Source organism: Ptiloglossa arizonensis, chromosome 4 (assembly GCF_051014685.1).
Source record: "Ptiloglossa arizonensis isolate GNS036 chromosome 4, iyPtiAriz1_principal, whole genome shotgun sequence".
NCBI lineage: Eukaryota > Metazoa > Arthropoda > Insecta > Hymenoptera > Colletidae > Ptiloglossa > Ptiloglossa arizonensis.
In genome coordinates this window covers 28035426-28055081 of record NC_135051.1, presented here as the reverse complement: position 1 = coordinate 28055081, position 19656 = coordinate 28035426, and the positions used below count along the sequence as shown (strand labels likewise).

General features: G+C 35.9%; 3 protein-coding genes across 15 annotated transcripts in view; 2 read left to right on the top strand and 1 right to left on the bottom strand.

Moving 5' to 3' along the window:
- Pnut (septin 7-like protein pnut) overlaps nucleotides 1–9864 on the bottom strand; it is a 34644-nt gene extending 24780 nt beyond the window's left edge. For 2 of the 7 annotated variants that reach the window (XM_076308196.1, XM_076308197.1), the window contains exon 1: nucleotides 9596–9864. In XM_076308196.1, coding sequence (XP_076164311.1) covers nucleotides 9596–9637 — 42 coding nt within the window. In that variant the 5' untranslated portion in view covers nucleotides 9638–9864. Of the gene's footprint in view, nucleotides 1–201; nucleotides 880–9595 lie in introns of those variants that run through there. The other 5 variants (XM_076308194.1, XM_076308191.1, XM_076308195.1 and 2 more) reach the window with 3 other exon arrangements.
- Nucleotides 9865–10274: 410 nt separating this feature from the next.
- Nucleotides 10275–12298, top strand: LOC143145140 (lysophospholipase-like protein 1). 6 transcript variants are annotated; one of them, XM_076308203.1, is made up of 5 exons: nucleotides 10275–10425; nucleotides 11061–11278; nucleotides 11401–11525; nucleotides 11608–11868; nucleotides 11938–12298. In XM_076308203.1, the coding sequence occupies exons 2-5, from the start codon at nucleotides 11191–11193 to the stop codon at nucleotides 12157–12159; spliced, it is 696 nt and encodes a 231-aa protein (XP_076164318.1). In that variant the 5' UTR covers nucleotides 10275–10425; nucleotides 11061–11190; the 3' UTR covers nucleotides 12160–12298. The 6 variants fall into 6 exon arrangements, with proteins under 6 accessions (XP_076164318.1, XP_076164316.1, XP_076164320.1 ...); XM_076308205.1 differs by having other exon boundaries at nucleotides 10278–10580; nucleotides 11178–11278; XM_076308202.1 differs by having other exon boundaries at nucleotides 10278–10580.
- Nucleotides 12299–12431: 133 nt separating this feature from the next.
- On the top strand, nucleotides 12432–19462 carry LOC143145139 (uncharacterized). Of its 2 annotated transcripts, none has more exons than XM_076308200.1 (4): nucleotides 12432–14641; nucleotides 15781–16071; nucleotides 16803–17037; nucleotides 17132–19462. In XM_076308200.1, the coding sequence occupies exons 1-4, from the start codon at nucleotides 14506–14508 to the stop codon at nucleotides 18039–18041; spliced, it is 1572 nt and encodes a 523-aa protein (XP_076164315.1). In that variant the 5' UTR covers nucleotides 12432–14505; the 3' UTR covers nucleotides 18042–19462. The 2 variants fall into 2 exon arrangements, with proteins under 2 accessions (XP_076164315.1, XP_076164314.1); XM_076308199.1 differs by having other exon boundaries at nucleotides 15781–16128.
- Nucleotides 19463–19656: the final 194 nt, after the last annotated feature.

The window sequence follows — 19656 nt, the reverse complement described above, 5'->3', positions numbered from 1 at the left end:
CAACAATAACTGTATCACAGAACAATGCTACAAATAGTTTGAGCTCTGAACATTCATTTGTAATTTTAAAAAGAAATATACAAACATGATTAACAAAAATCTTTTCAATGAATTGATCACAGACCGAAAAAGAGATACAAAAACAATAGGTTTAGAGTACTAATTTTAGAATCCTTTGAACAACGATATTTCGATTCGTACACGAAAGCCACGATTTGCCCTTGGAAACGCCTTCATTGCACAGGATCAACAGAAACCATATCACGGTCATACACGTTGCTGAGAATGTTACAAACAAACGCACAATTTAAATATGTGGACGCACATGCACGTACGGCCATGTTAAGGGTTAATTGCTTGGAAGAAAACGAATACTCACTATGCGCTTCACGCGATAGATGTGTCAGATTTAAAGGAAAAATTCGCGTACGCGTGTTACAACAGCACTCCCGTGCAACAGAGAAATACGTACAATGTATGACGTGAAACAGATAGAGAGGGTACGAAAAAGAGTATAAGAGGGCAAGATAAAGAGAGAAATCGTGCATCGGTAGCGCTGCGTGGGCTCATGAACGCCGGTGCTGCTGGTGATTCACGCTGTCGGCGAACCGGCCGAACGTAGCCACGTTCACTCTCACTTTTCTCTGCATTGTTTCATCGTCGACCAGCCCTCTCTGTGTACGAAAACTAAACGACGTATTCTTCGTTCCACCGATCGCAAAGCAGAAGAAAAACAACGAGGAGGGAAAAAGTTAAACGACCTTTGCCAAACACGCACACTATACACTTGCGCGCGCGCGCGTATACACATACAGCTTTGCCAACAAAGGTTGACAGTCGATAGCGGACCGATATACACGACGCGCCCGACTCGGATATACTGCGGTTCCTAACGAACGACCACGCCTGACGCAGCTACCACTGGGAGTGGGGATAAATCCACTACACCGCTGTTCGTGCTCGCCGGATAACCAACGCGGCTGCCTCTCTTCTCTGCGCATGTGTTCTACGGAATAACAACGACCAATCGCAATCAGTCGCACGAACGTCCTGGCAGATGAGTGAACATATTGTTCTCGCTATACAATTTGGTTCAGTGTTCCGACGAATCATGTTGTTTGGAATCACTTTTTAGCATTCAAAATGAAGATGCATCTTGTGCTGCCACGCTAAGGCAATCGCAAGTTTCTTTTTAGATTTGCATTTAATCGCGTTAATTTTCGTTTCAAAAGATTTGTTTAAAATTTTAACTTAACAAAAAGCCTGATAGCCTCGTAATGAAAATAAGTACTTCATTATTCGGTAAGAGATCTTCAATTCTGATAAAACAATAATATCACTGGAAAAGAATATTGTTAAATATATATTCGTGTGGTAATTAAAACAAATATAAGGCAGCGTTGCTCTTATTTACCGGCTGTTTTCTTGTATGTACTATAAAATGTGATTGTGGAATCGAATCCCTTAGTCGTGGTGGCGCTGCATGCTTGCTGGAGATTTTTCTCCCTCGATCGTTAACAAGAGAAAAAGGCACGCGCGAAGTGTACGTTGCAATTAGAAGCACCTCACATTTTCCAATTATATCGTTTCATTTTTGTTTTTATGGTATATTATTTATGAATAAAATACATATGTTATTTTTATTTAATTCGAACACTAGCGACAAAGGTACAACTAAAACGTAAGCAATTCCATACATGGTATTCCAAAATTCGCGGTATAATTCAAACAAAACTAAGTTTACAATATATAGTAAAATATTTGCATACAATTATTCGTTCTAGAAAGAATTGTATTTGAGTGAGATACGATGTGCATGTATATTCAACATCCACTTTCTCGAAAATGAAGGCTCGTATAAGAAAAATAGCATTCTACTTTCGATTGACTATTTTGAGAAGAATTGCCTTCGTTCGTATTATAACGACTACCGTAAGAGATTTTGTACGACTTGAAAACAATAATACTCTTGTGTTACATTTTTTTGTATCTCGAACAACATAATGTAAAAATAGTACAGAAGTGAATGCAGGTGGCTTTCACGCATACAACGTTATAACAGTTCGATGTTCTTATTAGCTCGTAGTCCAATTGAAGCCACAATGATACTCCAAGCATTCTGCGCGTACTTCCTAGTGTCGCGTTAGAATACCAACCACGACCAGCCGGGGTAAATCAACGCGATCGTTGACACCGTATAAAAATGAAATTGCGCGAGAAGATGCGCAATTCAATCAGTGTTGTTACAGAACAGTTGGGACGAGATCTTTGAAAAAACAAGCGTTCCTTTCGAGATACCAAAATGATATAGGACAGTTTCTCTTTCCATTTTAAATCAATGAATGCGCCGGAGCACAACATTAACCCACTTCCATCGTTCACCGTTCTATCCTTCGACTCACTATACTTGTAGCGTGACTCGAACGAGAAAGAAAATAATTTTATAAATGTGTACGTAGATAAGGGCTAAAAGCCCTCGACTGTTAGAATATCGAATGTTGCACCCGTCGTATCTGAATACCGATACGTCGTTAAAAAATTAATGTTGTCGTGATAGTCAAGGGAACGTAGATTAATGTAATGTTTCCGGGAAAAACTGATAGTACCGGCAAAAATAATTCGAATAACATAACTACCTGTTGAGAGGAATCGGCGTGTCGGCTATTGTATCTGGCGAGAATAGCCGGGTTCAGACGACGTCTCGACGCCGCCGGCGTTGACATTTTAACGATCCTATCGCGTCCAAACGATTGTCCTCGTTTGTTTTATTAATTTGTAACCGTCTCGTCAAAACCAAGTCTCGATTCGATCATGGAAATAATATCAGCTTTCAAGCATTCTCTGTGACATGCGTAACAATTTCGACAATTCGTGTCAGTGTAACGCTGGCATACGAGGATGTAATCGCGAATCGATAGCGCAAATACACGAACGAGTGCACCTTCCACTTTCGTCGTTTGATCGGCTTAATCGGGAATACGTTTAACGACGGAACCAGAATGCCCAGTAAGCACTCCAAAACCAAAATCTCCTTCGAACAATTAGACCACGACTGGTTCTCTGCTTTCACCACAGTTATCCTTAAACACTTGCGGCACAGCTAAATACATACGTCCCGGTCTTCTTTATCCCGCGAAAGATCTCTCCGAGTATGATGAATCGTTTGTTATCACAATTCTATTACACGGATTATGTCACCTTTTGTTACTTCGATGTAAAAAAGTATACCTTGCGTTCTTAGTGCGTTACTCAGTGATCTCGATTACGACGCGTTAATGCAGAATGAATCACGCGTGCTATCGAATGTAACGGATCGTTTTCCACGAACTCTATTAGACCCGTCAGAAACAATCATATAAATCAACTCGAACCAAAGATCTCGCTCGAGACTCGAGAAAAGTGGTAATAGCGCGAGATTCTGATGTCGCTGAACTGGGAACGCCCATCAAAGGGTAGAACGAAGTTCCATTGTATTTTTAATGCGAGCGAACGTCGAACTTAATCGCGAGGCAGGAGCAACGATGAAAATAAATTCGGTTTTCTCTCGATAGTGCGATTCGAATACCCGGAGGCCTCTACGGAACGCACGTCCACGATTTTAGTATGGCGAACACGTTGCGCGCTTCCACGCGTGTCGCTCGGCAATCGGAATGTGACTAGCCTTATCAGAAACTTACCGCTGCCGTGATGCCCGAAGTGACCGTTGTGGATGTGACGTTGTCATAGTCGCCGTGGTCATCGTCATCATCGTAGAAGCGTTTATCGTGGAGCATGCGGTCGTCCAACATCCGCACGAAACCGGAAACAGAACGAGGAAAGAAAGAGGGGGAGGAGGAACACGATAAAAGGAACAAGGATAAGGAAGAGGACCAATGATTCACGGAGAAAGAGGGGAATAAAGAGACCAATTTAAGTTAGTCCATCGTTAACGTTTAGTCCTCGTTCATTAGTGCTAACTTCAAAATTATTCGGCGTACCATGAGTTCAAATTTGCGTATTATCACATCTTACTACATTGTATTATTTATAATAGTACGCGCTGTCCAAAACAATTAAGAGATCACATCAACTTATACAAGGTGCTCTACAATTAGTGGTACAATTGATAAGATAGAATAAAATTTATTCGTACAAGGTTCTGTTTTTAAGACGATCGATTTTAAAGTCACTTGAAGCTCGCGCGCGTTTAACCAAAACTCGGTTCGATCTCGCTTTAAGTATACAAGTAACAATTTATGACTAGACATATTATTTTTCTTATAATTGAAGCAACCAGTACACTTAGAGGTATGCAACTAGTTTGCCCGTGAGTTTACTCACTATCTCTCTCACTGGTCTTTTTCATGAGAAAAAAGATAGATAAAAACCGCGAACGAGCGAGCCTCCAGTAAACCTCCAACGTGTACAAATCGCTTAACTTTGTACATTTTGCACCTAGACGTGATAAAACATGAAAGAGAGATTCGCGAGTCAAGTCACAGGTATCACTTAAGCACATATACTCCATATATTTCCAAAATCGATTTTTTCTTAAATAAAACCGCGTACAAAAATATTTTATAATCACTCGCTTTTCAGTTGTACCACTCATTTTGAAACACCTTGTACCGAATGTATCAAGAATCTGATATTAAAATTTGTAACAAGAGTCTATGCGTCTCAACTATCTTCTTTCGCTTTAATTTTTTTGCTCATCCATTAATCTATACTCTCTATTCTATCAGTTAGAATGTAATAAAGTCAATTATTATTATTATTATTATTACTATTATTATTATTATATGTAGAAAATTGTTTAAGTATTCGATATCTTGCAGACTGTTAAAGTTACTCGAGGAGATGATTGGGTAATTATTTTGAGCAGCGTGAAAGTACACCGTGTGGAGACTTGTAACGTCCCCATTCGCGAACTGATCGATAAATGCACAGGAGACAAGCAAAAAAACGTTCCATCAGCGTAAAAGATATTTCGTCAATTTGCTTCAAAACGAGGACACCGCTACTGGTAACGGGTTAACACGATTGTTATTCCGTTAAGGAGACGATCTTGACCAATTGCGCTACAGTGTCTCAAGCGAAAAAATTGACTCGTATTTGCAGCCTTCGAGATACACGAAGTGTATCTCGAACGTTGCGCTCCTCGTTCCATACGATTGTAATTAAGTGTGACAATCCAATTAAAAGGTACGTCTGAAACGCTGCTTCGGGAGAGCAATTTAATTGGAATACCGATAATGTACCCACAAACTGATCGCATTTTGTCCATTTCGACGAAAGACGATTTCGTACAAATTGTATTCGTTAAACAATTTGAAAATATTGCAACCGAGGGGAAACTGCAGTAACATTGACCCTCAATTGATAGGGTGAGGTCAAAATAACTCGTATTGTTCGTTTGTTCGAAGTATTGTATCTGATCAGCTGTAACATTCGTTTACACAAGAGCTTGGCGCATTCTGTCTTCAGTCTGTTGTCTGAAGTGCAAATAAGTTAAATTACTCTGACTTTAGAATACATAGATTCCTAACAAGATGATTTGACATTAGCGTAAACACAGACCAGCCTCAAATAAAACAAAGTATGCACTTCTCTACTGCTTTTCTTATTGCTATCGAGTCGACTGCAATTTGTCCTATCCGGTAAAGATCGAACATTCATTTGCGAAAGAATTACAGTTGTCGATTAATTAAGGAAACCACAAGCAGACGCTTACGTGTATTCTGCGGGATGAACACCACGGTAGAAGTTTCCATTTCGATCATCAGGAACGAATCCCCTTTATCGCCGCTATCGAACTTTTTCTTTAGGCTTGCGCTCACTGAAATCGCGGTAACACGGAGCGGAGAGCCGACGCGGACCGAAAATAGATATCGCAAAAAGTAGAGAGGACTACGAAAATTCCGTGGACGGATCTCAAGTATTGCTGGATTCTCTTCGCATTCGTTAGGACACCGGTTGAACGACACTCGTATTTTAAGCGAAACGCCCTGAACCCTTGGGGAACAATGTCGTCGTAAAGGAACGATAATCGCCGCCTATTAAGAATTCTGTCCTACACGTTGGCGATTCTTCGCGTCGGGAAACGCGACCAAGCTCATGGCCAACCCGAATACCTACCGGACGTTAAAAAAAATCGAAACTCAAATTCACAAAGATTGCGCGTTCCGTAAACTCGATTAGAAACATTCGGTTCGTCGCAAAATACTCAAACAAAATTGATCACATTTCGATAGAACGAAGAAAGCTGGCGAAATTTTACTCGATCGGATAATCGATCGAATTAACGAACCACAGCGCTCAATGCCGGATGATTTTCATCGTGTTATCGGGTTGGGCACTGCGAGATAACCGCGATACAGCCAAGAAACTGCTAAGGTTTCGCAACGCTATAAAAGCGGCGGAAAACTTGAAATTGTATTAGGAACACGATTGTTCTGGCGTTTTTTAGACTATTCGTATGGAACGAAAGGATCGAAAAGCTCTCTCAATGGTCGATCACTCGGACCCACCAGAGACAAAAACTATACACATCTGTTTTCGGTTTGTTCGTATATTTACTTTATCTTTTAGCGTGTCCTTTGTTCGTTTCCGACGAGAAAAGCAACACAAACGCACGGAATTCGTTTTCTTCGCGAACCGTGTACATGGCCATTTGAATTGAAACGAGATTTTCGCAACGAACGAATGATTGACTTTCCTTTTTTTCGATTTTGTCGGAAAATCAAGGAGGAGACACGCGAGGACGTACGGTTTTCAAGGTCGATGAAACATGTTGATTTTGACGGTGTACGATCCGATTCAACTGCGATTCCTTGAAACACAATGCACACTAATATATCCGCGTACGAAGGAAACGCGAAAAGTAAGCGACGAGGGAATATCGCGAGAAAAGAGTGCTTCGACGTAAGGAACGGATCGGTCGAAGTACCCTCGGCGTGTTTACAGGTCGAATACAGAAAGTGTACTAAAATCTTGACGAGGCTCTCGCGGTTCACGATCGGGCTTCTCGAGCCTCTCCGCGTGTTTCACGTGCCGACGAAGTGCTCGTTCCAACTGTTCCAAGCGCGAGACAATTATAATGTTAAACGTACGGCCTGCTGCCTCCCTCTTTCTTTCTTCCCTTCTTTCTATTTTACGGTCAGAGTAGCGTGCACCGCGGGTTCTAAGGTGCCGTGACTCTTCCCCGTCAATCAGGCGTCGAACTGCTACAAGCATACGCACCGTGCATCACGATTTTCTTCTTCGCGATGATATTTGTTAGCTAACTCTTTCCACGGTTTTTGTTCAAAGTAAAAAGAAATCGAATTGAACCTCAATACGAAAGATCGATCGTTATCAGCCGAATAAAGTGGGATAGATACTCATGAATCGGTTCTGTACTTAAGGTTCGTTTAAGCCTTTTTCTTTTTAAGGTGCAAATGCAAATTTTCCTGTTTCGAAATATTAAAATTATGCATATATTCTATTGTACCTCACATTAAGCGACATTTCAAATTTATTGAGCATCCAAATGTATCGAATATACATACATAATGACTTTGATCAACGAATCGATAAAAGTAGGTGCTTGATAAACTTTTTGCTACAGAGTAGATACATAAAGTTTAAAATAAAAAGAAGTCTTATTCTAGTGAGTAATATGTGATAAAATTAAGTATAAAGGTCCTGTTAAAGATTATCGATTACATATCGATAATTCGTCGATAATTATAAACTTATCGATGATATTGTTCAAACATCGATAATTCAAATAAAAGAACTACCAACAAGAATATCGATGATGTATATCAAATGAATTCACCTTTCATAGTTTATCATAGGTATTGATAAAATATTAAAAGTTTATTGTATGTTACGTGTTAGTTCGTTTTCTTCTTACTTGCATCATCGATATCTATACAACATTATCGATAGATATACAACCACCAATAAATTATCGATATTTAATAGATATTCGTTAACGATGCTATCAATACGCAATACAGTTACTAGTGATGACAAAACGCTTGAGACATTCTTAAATACAGATCACTATTCATTCAACTTTGGCTTCGAGGTCAGACAAATAAATGTACAATAAACCATGTTTAAAATGCATCACAAACAAGCAATAGAATTGACTATTATTCCTTCGTTCTAATAATTGCTCGTTACTATTCGTTCGATTGATTCTGAATAATCGAAATAAAGAAACGTGGACTTATTTTGTCGAAAGAAAATGGTCTCGAATTTGTTGTATTGTTATCACAGGACCATAGGAAGAGTATTCATCGTACCTATAACTTTCTTCCGCTGCTAAATAAACGAGTATGTCTTTTGAAAAGAAAGTAAAAAGACTGCCAGACAAGATGACATACGTACCATTATTGCGTTACTTTTAAGTCCGGTATATACGCGACAGATATAATTTCACCGACCCGTGGAGAATAATAGTTTAATGTTACATATACCAAAAGAAACAAGCTAGTCGACAGTGCCGTATAACGCGACTAACAAAACGAAAGATAGGTATATTACCAATGTAATTATTAAAAATCTATAATCTTAATATTTATTGTTAAAAAGTTCACCTTAACAATATTATACCTGATAATAAATAATACGGTGAATTTTTAACTGATCTTTTTTCATTTTAAACAAATCTTGAAATTATTATAACTTAATAATTTTGGTTAATACCAGAACCACTACTTGATCATGAAACTAAGTATTAAATGATATTTCAATAATTTAAAGCGAATTTTGTTTCACTTTATCATTTTTATTACACGCATTGTACATACGCATCCAATAGTTATGTTAGGTTAGGATATATCTGAAATAAATAGGAAGACAACAGAAATCATCTCTCAGAAATAGTTTGTCTTGATCTCACGCTTTTTTAACTTAAACTAACAATTTACACCACGCTATTTAGATTACTCGTCTACGGCTGAATAATTGACAATGATACATAGGAGGAACCAACAACCCTATGAAACCAGTAGCAATAGACGATGAATGTAGAAGCAAAATCACAGAAAATTTACAATCTTCGTAAGAAAAGAAAAAGATATAATTTCCTAATATTGGTGAACAACAAATTAAAATTATTATCGTCAAATCATATGGAGATAGCGTCAATTATATATAAAAAAGTAATCAGTAACATAATATTCTTGTCAAATGCTTATGATAATTGACAACATGAATTTCATATACTGTTTTCATCAAATTATATTGCCAATGGTTTTATATAAACACACACCCAACGCGCGCGCGCGCGCGTGTGTGTGTGTGTTTAAAAAATCGACAAAAAATTGATTCTCAAATTATGTAACACAGGATAATGGGAGTTAAATGAATCTAAATTTTAAGTCTGTATAAATACATCGTAAATCGAAGAAAAAACAGTAACACGGTTTAAGTGGCTAAATTAAAGCAGTTGAAAATGTTTCACGGAATATAGTTGGTAGGTTAGGTCGGTTACCGTATTGACCGGGCAGTCACGGCGCTGTTATTGACGCAAAAATTTGGCGCCCTCAAAATGGTCGTCCACGCAACCCATCGAATTTCCATTTTTTCCGTATATTGAATTAAACTTTCCATTACTCACCTCTTCTCTGCATCGTTCTGGTGAATCGTTACAAGGACTCATTAAACATAACTCTGCTGGTCGAACGTGAGATAAATTTTAGCGGACAACTACCGACGTATCCATCGACGCGACACCAGTAGTCTGTCAACACAACCGTGCAATGCACTCGACCTTAACTCAGTTGGACAGTCTGTCTAGCATACGTTTTCAAACGATCTCGAAGAAACTCGAATTGAAATCGAGGCATGCGTGCGCAGAAATGCAGTTATGACAATCGTTCACCAACGCTTCGCAGCGCAATAACTTTCCACGAACAACGGACTATCAGGGTGACCGCATTTACGCAAAATAGTTCAAATTCATGATCGAATGCATAACGAACTTTTCATTCATTAAATATAGCAATTGTACAGATTCAACTGATATTTTATAATTAACAAAGTTCCCGCATTGTTGAATTGAAAATTTAACAACAAACATTAACATAGTCTCCAAAACTTTAGTATTACAATCTGCATTATTATTCGTCAATTTCAAATTTAAAATAATGTTCTTTGAACATTATGTGTTTTTTAAGGATACCAGTAATTGAGAATTCTAATTTGAAGAAAGACAGAAATGCCCGTTTAAAACGTGAGAACCGCCTTGAAGAAATAGGAATATTTAACTATATATTCAGTTAGGAACTACGTGTTGCAAACGTTGGATACCATGTTGCATGAGAATCTAAACAAAAATCATGCTAATAAACAACGTGATAATTATTTAATTAGCATCACTTAACTTGTAGTGATTCTCAGTAATGTAGTTTTAACACTGTTTTATAAAGCAGATAAAGAGTTGTGAGAGTAATAAAAAAGTTTTACTTTACCAAAAAACAAACCTTTCATATTACACTCAATGCAGATAAGCGATTTTTCATCACATGATCATATGTCTGTCTTCGTTGTTTTTATTTTGAAGAATCAGGCGAAAAATCGTTCATCTGCACCGAGACTTATAGGTATTTTTGTCATACTTTATAATCTGCCTAACAATTTCGTGGTCACTGTGTTATTTCCACGTGCGCAGTTTGTTAATTCAATTAGTTCTTTATTTGCTTATTCAATTTTTACAATTTTCGAAGAAAAAATGATTGTTTTTGTATATTTACTTTTCCATACTTTTTTCTTCCTTTTCATGTTATATAATATGTTGAGTTTGTTATTTATAATGTCTAAAACATATTTATTTTTACTTTTATATCTATTGCAATTATATGCATGCCATACACAAGTTTTCTTTTTATCATTATACGTACTTCATGTTAACTCATGTTACCTATCATTAATAAAAAATTGTACACTTGTACTTGTACCACCCCTACTTATGGTAGAAAAGAAAAAATTTGTTCTTAAGAATGAAGCTTCATCTTTGTCATAGCTATCATATTATCATTTTTTTGTTTGTTTGTCACTTACTACAATGGTATTTTCGTTTATAGATTTATGTATCGAGAAATATAAAAAAATTTGGATCAACGCGTTTATGCAGTTTTAAACAAATATATTATACTTGTATTAACTATTTATATTATTCTTTTATTTGTCTGTTCCACAAGCAATTGTATTTCTATGTCAGGAATTGCTAAAATACCGAAGATTAATATAGTAAATGCTACCAAGGCACATAGTGCCACCCTCTTTTTTTTTCATGGTTCAGGTAATATATCTTTATTACATGTTTACATGTGTTTTAACAATATAACTTTGAATTTATTGGTCATCCTTTCACATAGAACGATAAAAACAAGTTAGAAATAAGTCTGTATGTTTTAATTTTAGGATCTTCCGGGAAAGATGTGAAATATTGGATTGATATTTTAAACAGAGAAGAACTAACATTTCCACATATAAAGATCCTTTATCCAACAGCACCTGCTCAACCTTATACACCCAATTATGGAATGGTAATGCTGCAATATGATATATGATACATAATTTACAAAATAAAGATCAATAACAACTTGTCTAAAATAATTTTTATTTCAGCTTAGCAATGTGTGGTTCAATCGCAAGAGTATAGCCATTAGTGTTTCTGAAGATATTGAATCTATAAATTCAATGTGTTACGATGTATTAAAATTAATTGATACAGAGGTTTCTAATGGGATTGCATACAATAGAATCGCTGTTGGTGGCTTTTCAATGGGAGGTGCATTATCCTTACATTTGGCTTACAGATTCAACTCATCTCTAGCTGGATGCTCTGTTATGTCTAGCTTTCTTAATAGAAATTCATCAGTGTATGAGGTGCATATGAGACAAATTTTATACAATATTTAATTTTTCTTGTTGATCACAATGTAGTTCTTATTGCAGTCGTTAAAAGTAAATTCAGGAACAAAACCACCCCTTTTGCAATTTCATGGTACCATGGATAATTTAGTTCCATTAAAATGGGGACAAGAAACCTATTCTGATCTAAAAGAATATGGAGTGAATGGTCAATTTATACCATTAAATAATGTGCTTCATGAAATAACTAGACCTGAAATAGAAGTTTTTAAAAGATGGATGTTAGAGATTTTACCAGAGTCATAAATTTTTACTAATCTTATCTTGTAAAAAGCAACATAAAATTTAATATGCATTTTCAATTTAAAAATTTAAATACTGTACATTTATATATGAAATATTACTATACATTTCTTAATTAAATAAATACATTTTATTTGCTCAATTTCTTCTGCCTATTATTAAATATATTTATTCAACCAAGATATCAGTGGCTATTACGTATTATCTTATAAATAAAAATAGAAAATTATTTATATTAAAATGCACTTTATAGTTGTAATTCAAAATGTAAGTAAAATATTTTCTTGCCTTCTAAATGATATAAAATTCGCATAATTATATTTGTAATTAAAATTTCGAAATGTTGTGTCTTGAATAAGTTGCATTAAATGAACTTTGTTTGAATCTGTACAAAAAGAAAGATCGAAACTACTAGAGCAACAAAGGCTGATAAAGAAGGGGTAAAAGAAGTACAGTGACAATCATTTCCATGATGTGCACAGGGGTGGGAAAATAAAACAAGCGCCACCAAGGAGACCACCGACGAATCGTTTCCCAGTGTCTCGAAAGGCCGTGAAGAGGTTGGTGCGTTCCACAAGGTGTGGAGAATTTCGAGGGTAGTAGCACATTCGACAGATAGGCCTCACATATCTCTTGTAATCTACATACGAACGAGCGTACAACGAAGAAACGATAAGATTTTTTGTGATCGTTATTTCTTAAAAAAAAAAAAAAAACAAAAAAAAAAAAATTTGAACAAAAAATCGAGGTTAATGTTATTAGTGGACTACTTGTAAATCAATATTTGTAAATCGTGAGTGTACGGAGATACAATTTAGACTGAACGTGATGAATGTGAAACATACTCCTTGGCCTGGATTTACGTTGTCTGTCACACGTATTAATGTTATTTTATTCCTGTATCTGATGGTAATACATATATAATCATATGTAACATAGTAGTCGAATATCGTTACGTTACGAATGAGATACTGTTCCAATATTGTGATTAATCAATTTTAATCTTGAAGGAGTGTTTGACGACTGTTACGACGCTGACTAACGTGAAATGAATTTTCGTTCAATAAAATGACAGTAATATGTGCAAACATTGTACAGGAATTGAATATCGTGGAACAGAAAAACAATTCGAAGACGCATCGAGTGAATGCACAATGTATCGATGGTAAATAATATGGCGCGGCTTCATCTGCAGTCAGTGACGTCAGAGTCACAAAACGAAGGGGATGTCAGTGATTCGATTTAAGAGCTGAACAGGTTGTGTAGAACCGTAACGCAACGTGAACAAAGTTGCCATTAAAAAGTCAACGAATGAACCTGTGTTATTTATTGTTATAACATAAAAGGTTGTACACTACTTTAAGGAAATATATTTAACAGTAATTGAAACGTTGAATATAAAAGAAATATTTATGATGTTATCGAATGTTTCTGAAAGTTTATCGCGCGACAAGTAAATGTTATTCTCTTCTGATAATTAAAGGACGAAGGTTTCACTATTAACCCCGCGATGACTTAAACATCATGTTACGCCTAATGATATTGATCAGTAGTAATAACCGAATTTTCTCTTGTAAAATTCAATTTTGTTATTATGCTTGAAACGAAAACCTTTGATTAGTATAAAGTAACTAAAAGTTTATGTAACTTGAACAAAGAGGGGTAGGACTGATATGAAAAACGTAGAAGAAGAAAATGTAATAAAATTAATATCCCGTCGATACGAAATAATCAACGTAACGGTAGAATTTGAAGGCAAGCCAAGAGCCAGCCTATCCTTGTCATGAAAAGAAGGCTCACTGAAGGGATAAAAAAAGAAATATATTGAACTAACGAATGAGGAGATTTGTCGATTGCAAAATAGAAGCATCGGAAGCGAAAAGCAGCAGGTTAATGTAAAGTGGGGAGATATCGAAATGGGTCAAGAGTATCTCCACGATGACAGTGTCCGTTGTTCGACTTTACGCTCGATACCTTCGTGAAGAGATCCTCCTGCGAATTCATCGCGAGGATCATTAAAATCGTAATATACACCATTGTTTCTTTGCAATGTCATTTATTCATACGACAGTCACGAAACTTAACGAGTTTCAATAATTAGTCGCTTAAAAGTAACGTCATACAAAAAAAGAACGGAATTTCCAAAATATAGTTTTTTGAGGAAAGTGAAATGAGACCGCCACTGGAACGGAACGAATGGCCGTGCTATCGCATCAATGATGATTGACGGGCGCGCCATATTCAATTCTATTACGCTTCCTCATCATTAGCTCGAGTATAAACTTGGATGGAATTGCACGATGAGACGCGTTACATGCAACAATTAGCAATGTGATTACATTACATTTGATGATTGTTGAAGAAAAAAAGAGTATCCATTTGAGAGGTACAAAAAGATTTGTTTTCATGGTTTACGGATCGCGTAAGATAACGGAAGCAGCAACCACAACGGGGACCACTTGGCTCTACAACATCACCACCCAAGGTAAATTAAACATTTACCGTACGTTCTAAAATATAAGGTATAATTTAAAGAAAAAAAATATGTCGAGTGTGTGATGTAACATATTTTTTTTTTTTCTTTTTTACCAATTGTTTAATATTTTTACTAAATAATTTTTCTTAACGAATTAAAGAATATTTTCAATAAATTAAAATATTTACATAAAATCTTGAGAAATATTTGGTACTTTGATAGGAAGCGATATTATTTTGCAGCTTTTTTTGTAAAGATTAAATTTAATCTGATATTAGCGTAATATTTAATCAGTTTACTACGTTTATTTTCGAGATCCCTGTAATTCATCCGCAGCTATGAATATATTAACTTTCGTGAAATATTAAAACGACTGACCTACTGGAGCCTGTTATAACGTGACGAGATTACCGCACTTTTCTCACTTTCACCTTACCTTTCTTCCGGACTGAGAACGACGTATATTCTATTATGTAGTATTAGCATAAGAGAGAGTGTTCCAATGCCCAAAATTACATTCATTTTTGTGCAACAATGAACATAGAAACTTTGCTACACAAAACAATTAATCTTTGACAAAATGTGTATATACAACGTTTAACGACTTTTAAGAAGCGAAACTTTTGTTTAGTAGATTTTGTTGTAACTGTAACTTTTACATATTTTTATTCGAAGAGCAAAATAAAATTCACGCTAATTTACGATAGAAGTATTGCAGCGTGAAGAGAACAAAGTGGTTCAGAAATTGTAAAGAATGTGGTTAAAAATATTGGTAAATAACGTTAAGATCAAACTTATCAAAATTCATCGCATAAGACTGGACTATTGCCAGCAACGCGAACATTAGTATCGCTGTTAGCTCTGCATTGCGGATTAGAATACATTTATTGCGTAAAAAAGTGGACGTTTACGTGCAATAACAGAGTCGATCGCGTCTTCCAAAGATAGAAATAAAGAAGAAAGAAAAAAGTAGAAATTGTTTATAGAGAGAAAAATATTATTCAAACGACCGAGTCCGAATTGGATCTCGGTATTCGTTTAATATTTACTCTGTGAATTGAACTGTTCAAATAATTAACAAAATCTTTCCCAATACCTAATATTGAAAACCTGTCTGCCGTAAAAATAGACCGAATGTAACGTTTCAGGCGAGATGAGTGGCAGCGGAGAGTTAGGATTCGGCGTTGGCGTTGGTGTTGGCGTCGCCGGTGGCCCAACCCTCGCAGCCGCTCAACAAGGCCAAGGGGTAGCTGCTCTGCTGTTGATGCTCGCCGTGCTTTGCTTTATCTTTGCGTATTGTTGCTGGGGTGCGCCATTCTGCAGATCCCTGTGTAGACGGCACTGCTGTTGTCGACTAGAAGATCCTGAACCAGACTCGCGATTTGGCAATAGTGATCAGGCGATGGTAGCAACACCGACGATTATCCTCTTGCCACACGGTAGGATGCTCGTTGTGGACGGTACAATCTTCACGCAGTTCCAAACTGATCCGACTGGTGAGATTGCAACTGGGTATCAACTTTTGCGTACTTTTATTAGCTGCAATACAATCGATACGAAAGACAGAATTCGAGATTATAGAGGCTCCTTCGGGTTCAGGTTCTTGTAGCGTACACTGTTCGAGGCTTTTGATAGGTTTGCGTTTTATATAAAAAAATTGGCTTTTCATTGAAAGTCATTTCCACAATACGCTTTACTTTCACGTGTTACACGGCGATGGAGAACACGTGAATAATTTGAGTCAGCTTGAATTGAGTTGGCTGCTCAAGATCATCGAGAAGCGATCCCCTCCGTACTGTTTGGCTATTTAGTCACTCTGCCTTTCATCTCTTCGCGCAAACGTACGATCTTTGCTCGCAAACAAAGAGGAGAAATGGCATAGTATAAAAATGGGAACTGTGACTTGATTCACAATAGAGAAAGTGGCCTTAAGTGGTTGATTGATTTTCATCCGATTGTAGTGCAGAATATTGCGATGTCAAGTAGTCAAAATTTCTTTATTTTACATAATTACGTACTGACGTGTTGATTTGTACGCCGTTGCATTATTTCTGTATCCCTTTAGGGAAGTACAATAACATTCAAAAGTAACATTGACACTGAGCATTAATATGAAAATAACTTTAAAGTTTAAGCAATTTCACCAGTCTGTGTCGTACCTTTTGGACAGGTTTGGATCTGGTGGAACTCGGTGATAGCGTACTACGCGCGCAAAGGAATCCGCGTAGTATAAATCGGCATCAGCTTCAGAACAGTCAGGGTAGCATACTCGAGATGGATGCGGAAACGCCTAGCAAAGATAGTTTAGGATCTGTAGGGTGTTTTCCACCTCCAACATATGAAAGTATTTACGGGAAGGAGGAATCGGATATGCCGCCATCGTATTCCGACATTTTGTTACACAGGTGAATTTCATTATATTTTCCGTTTCAATTATTTATCTTTCATATTCATTTGTAAAAAGGCGTATCTACGAAGCGATTCTATCTTTTTTAACAGGTTCGCTAATCTTCCCCACGAAATAGACATGCACGGTTATTGTCACGACGGTAAAGAGGAAATTGAAATGCAGAGCCTGGATGGTTGTCCTCACATATTAGGCAATCCGATGAATACATTACCGTTTCCTTACGCGACAGTGGCGAACTTTTCGAGCCAAAGTTTTCCACGAAGGAACGTTTCGAGGAATCCGTCGATAATCAGCAATCCACTCGACAGTTACTACGTAGACAACGAACTAGAATTGTATCGAATGAATCACGAGATGGTACCGCGAGTGTTCAGTAACGCAAATTTCGAAGCTCTTAGAACTTACCACGATGAAACTTCGTTTCATATAGCGAATGAAAATGAGATCCAACAACAGAGTGAATCATTGTCTGACAATGGAAATTATTGTACATCCGATAATACTGTTCGAAACAACGAAAGAATACCTCTAAACGGTACCGAGGAGGTACCTAGAAACGTAGTCACAGGAAACGAGTTAATGAACACTAGAAATCTTGTTCGTAGCATGTCGAGGATCAGTCAAGAAAGTAGAAACAACGTAGAGAATTCGCAGAGAGATAATCATGAGAATGAAGCTATTTATGTTCGATTATCTCGGTCTGAGGACCGTAGCAATGATCAATCTATGCAAAACAGATGTACCATCGCGAATGAGCTTGACAGATCGAGAACGCAAGAGGATCAATCTAGCCTCAGAAATATACATTTTGAGAATACTCGGACAATGGATGAAACCAATCACAACAACGGATCTAATCCAGCGGTATATTATCTCAGGAATAGGAACACTGATGATCCAATTAGTAGATCACAGAGATTAGAAACTGAGTCTAATTATTCTGACGAAGAGACCAGGAATTTTGGAGCTCTTGCGGATATCCGTGAAAGTCGTGTATAACGAGAAGTCTAGGGATCTGTGAAGTACATCTAATTTTGAAATATTCTTTAAAAATGTGCGACGAGCAATGATCAGTATGATAAATTCTTTAATAATGCGTATGTTGATAATTGTGTCCCATGAAAAAATATATAATTAAGATAATAGCATATATTGTCTCTGTACAACTCTTAGTTTCACTTATTTTGATTCGTTTTTGAATTATAAATATTAATTGTACAATAGTATCATTTGCAATTAAATTTAGTAGCTGTTTACTTTTTTCAAACCTATAATAGGCCTCTAATTCCTTTAAAAATTAAAATGAAAAACAAATATTTTAATTGAATTTAATAAATTGAAAAATTAGAAAATTAATGGTAATACTTGTTTGTTTTACACTATGCAAAAATAGAAACGAATATCATACAATAACTACAATATTTAAGAAAGCCTATCACAATGTGTACAAATGATTGAACTAATCTAGTTAGAAGCTGTTATCTTAAATAACCAGACAGAATCATCAAATATTATATGATTGAAGTTCTAAGGATAATTTTATATGTGACAAATGTACAATCAATTTAATTATGGCACAATAATTGAGAGAAAATGGTGAGGTAAAGTTAGTTCAGTCCGTCCAGGGGTTAATCTACACACTAGATTCAGTAAATATTAAGAAAATAATCACCATAAATCAAGTTGAATATTTTGTACATGTTATTAGTAATCTGTGCTAGAAACTATTTATTGTATATTTGCTTTTTATATTATTTTACTATAAAATGCAATAAGCTCAATATTTGACATGCTAGCTTAGTTCAAAATGCTTATAATTTTTATCTATACATGTCATATTAATATGTAACATATTAATAATATAATTGCCATTTTAAGAAAATGATAAAAAGAAAATATATATAAATAAGCTGTGTATAGAATAACTGTTGGACATATTAAGTCCTACAAATATGTACATGCAAGCATGCCCCTGAATTAAATTTGAACTCATTACTCTAAAACAACTGTGAATTAAATAAACAAAGAAGTGTTTAACAACAAAATGTTATGGCGCAATTTGTAACACATTCACAGTCCGCTAATCTAACCATATGTCAGGGCAATTTTGACTCGACGATGAAGCTTTTCTAAAAATGTAAAACGTATATAAGTATATCATAGGGATAATAATGCATATCCTTCTGAAAATATGGTAGAATATTTATTGCTATAAAAATCGATATTCAAACGGTATTCACGTTTATAAGCGCAGACTGTGAATATGTTAAGCCATGTTTAAGTGGCATAAATAAAGTAATACTAAATATTAACTGTAGATAGAATCATATATACATTATAAACATATGATAAATTATACATTGTACACATTATTATTACTGTTGTTGCGTAGCTCAAGAAATAACAAATATAAGTTATTAATAAAATAAAATATTTAATAAAAGATAGCTATTTTGTTCCTTTTTTCTATTGCAAAACATGCAAATATTTAAAAGGAGGTGGGGGGGGGGGGGGGGGGAGTTCAACAAATTTGTATATGAAGGTAACAATTAGATTATCAGACAAAAGTACATAAAATATGTAAAAAATGTAATTTATTAATCAATTTTACTGA

Bases quoted from the DNA above. Each gene is read 5' to 3' on its own strand.
- LOC143145140 (XM_076308201.1), top strand. From the start codon at position 10,478: ATGCAGATAAGCGATTTTTCATCACATGATCATATGTCTGTCTTCGTT. The intron at 10,581-11,400 runs GTATTTTTGTCA...TTTTAATTTTAG, and splicing joins ATCTGCACCGAGACTTATAG to GATCTTCCGGGAAAGATGTG. The intron at 11,869-11,937 runs GTGCATATGAGA...TTCTTATTGCAG, and splicing joins GAAATTCATCAGTGTATGAG to TCGTTAAAAGTAAATTCAGG.
- LOC143145139 (XM_076308199.1), top strand. From the start codon at position 14,506: ATGATTGTTGAAGAAAAAAAGAGTATCCATTTGAGAGGTACAAAAAGA. The intron at 14,642-15,780 runs GTAAATTAAACA...GTAACGTTTCAG, and splicing joins CTACAACATCACCACCCAAG to GCGAGATGAGTGGCAGCGGA. The intron at 17,038-17,131 runs GTGAATTTCATT...CTTTTTTAACAG, and splicing joins TCCGACATTTTGTTACACAG to GTTCGCTAATCTTCCCCACG.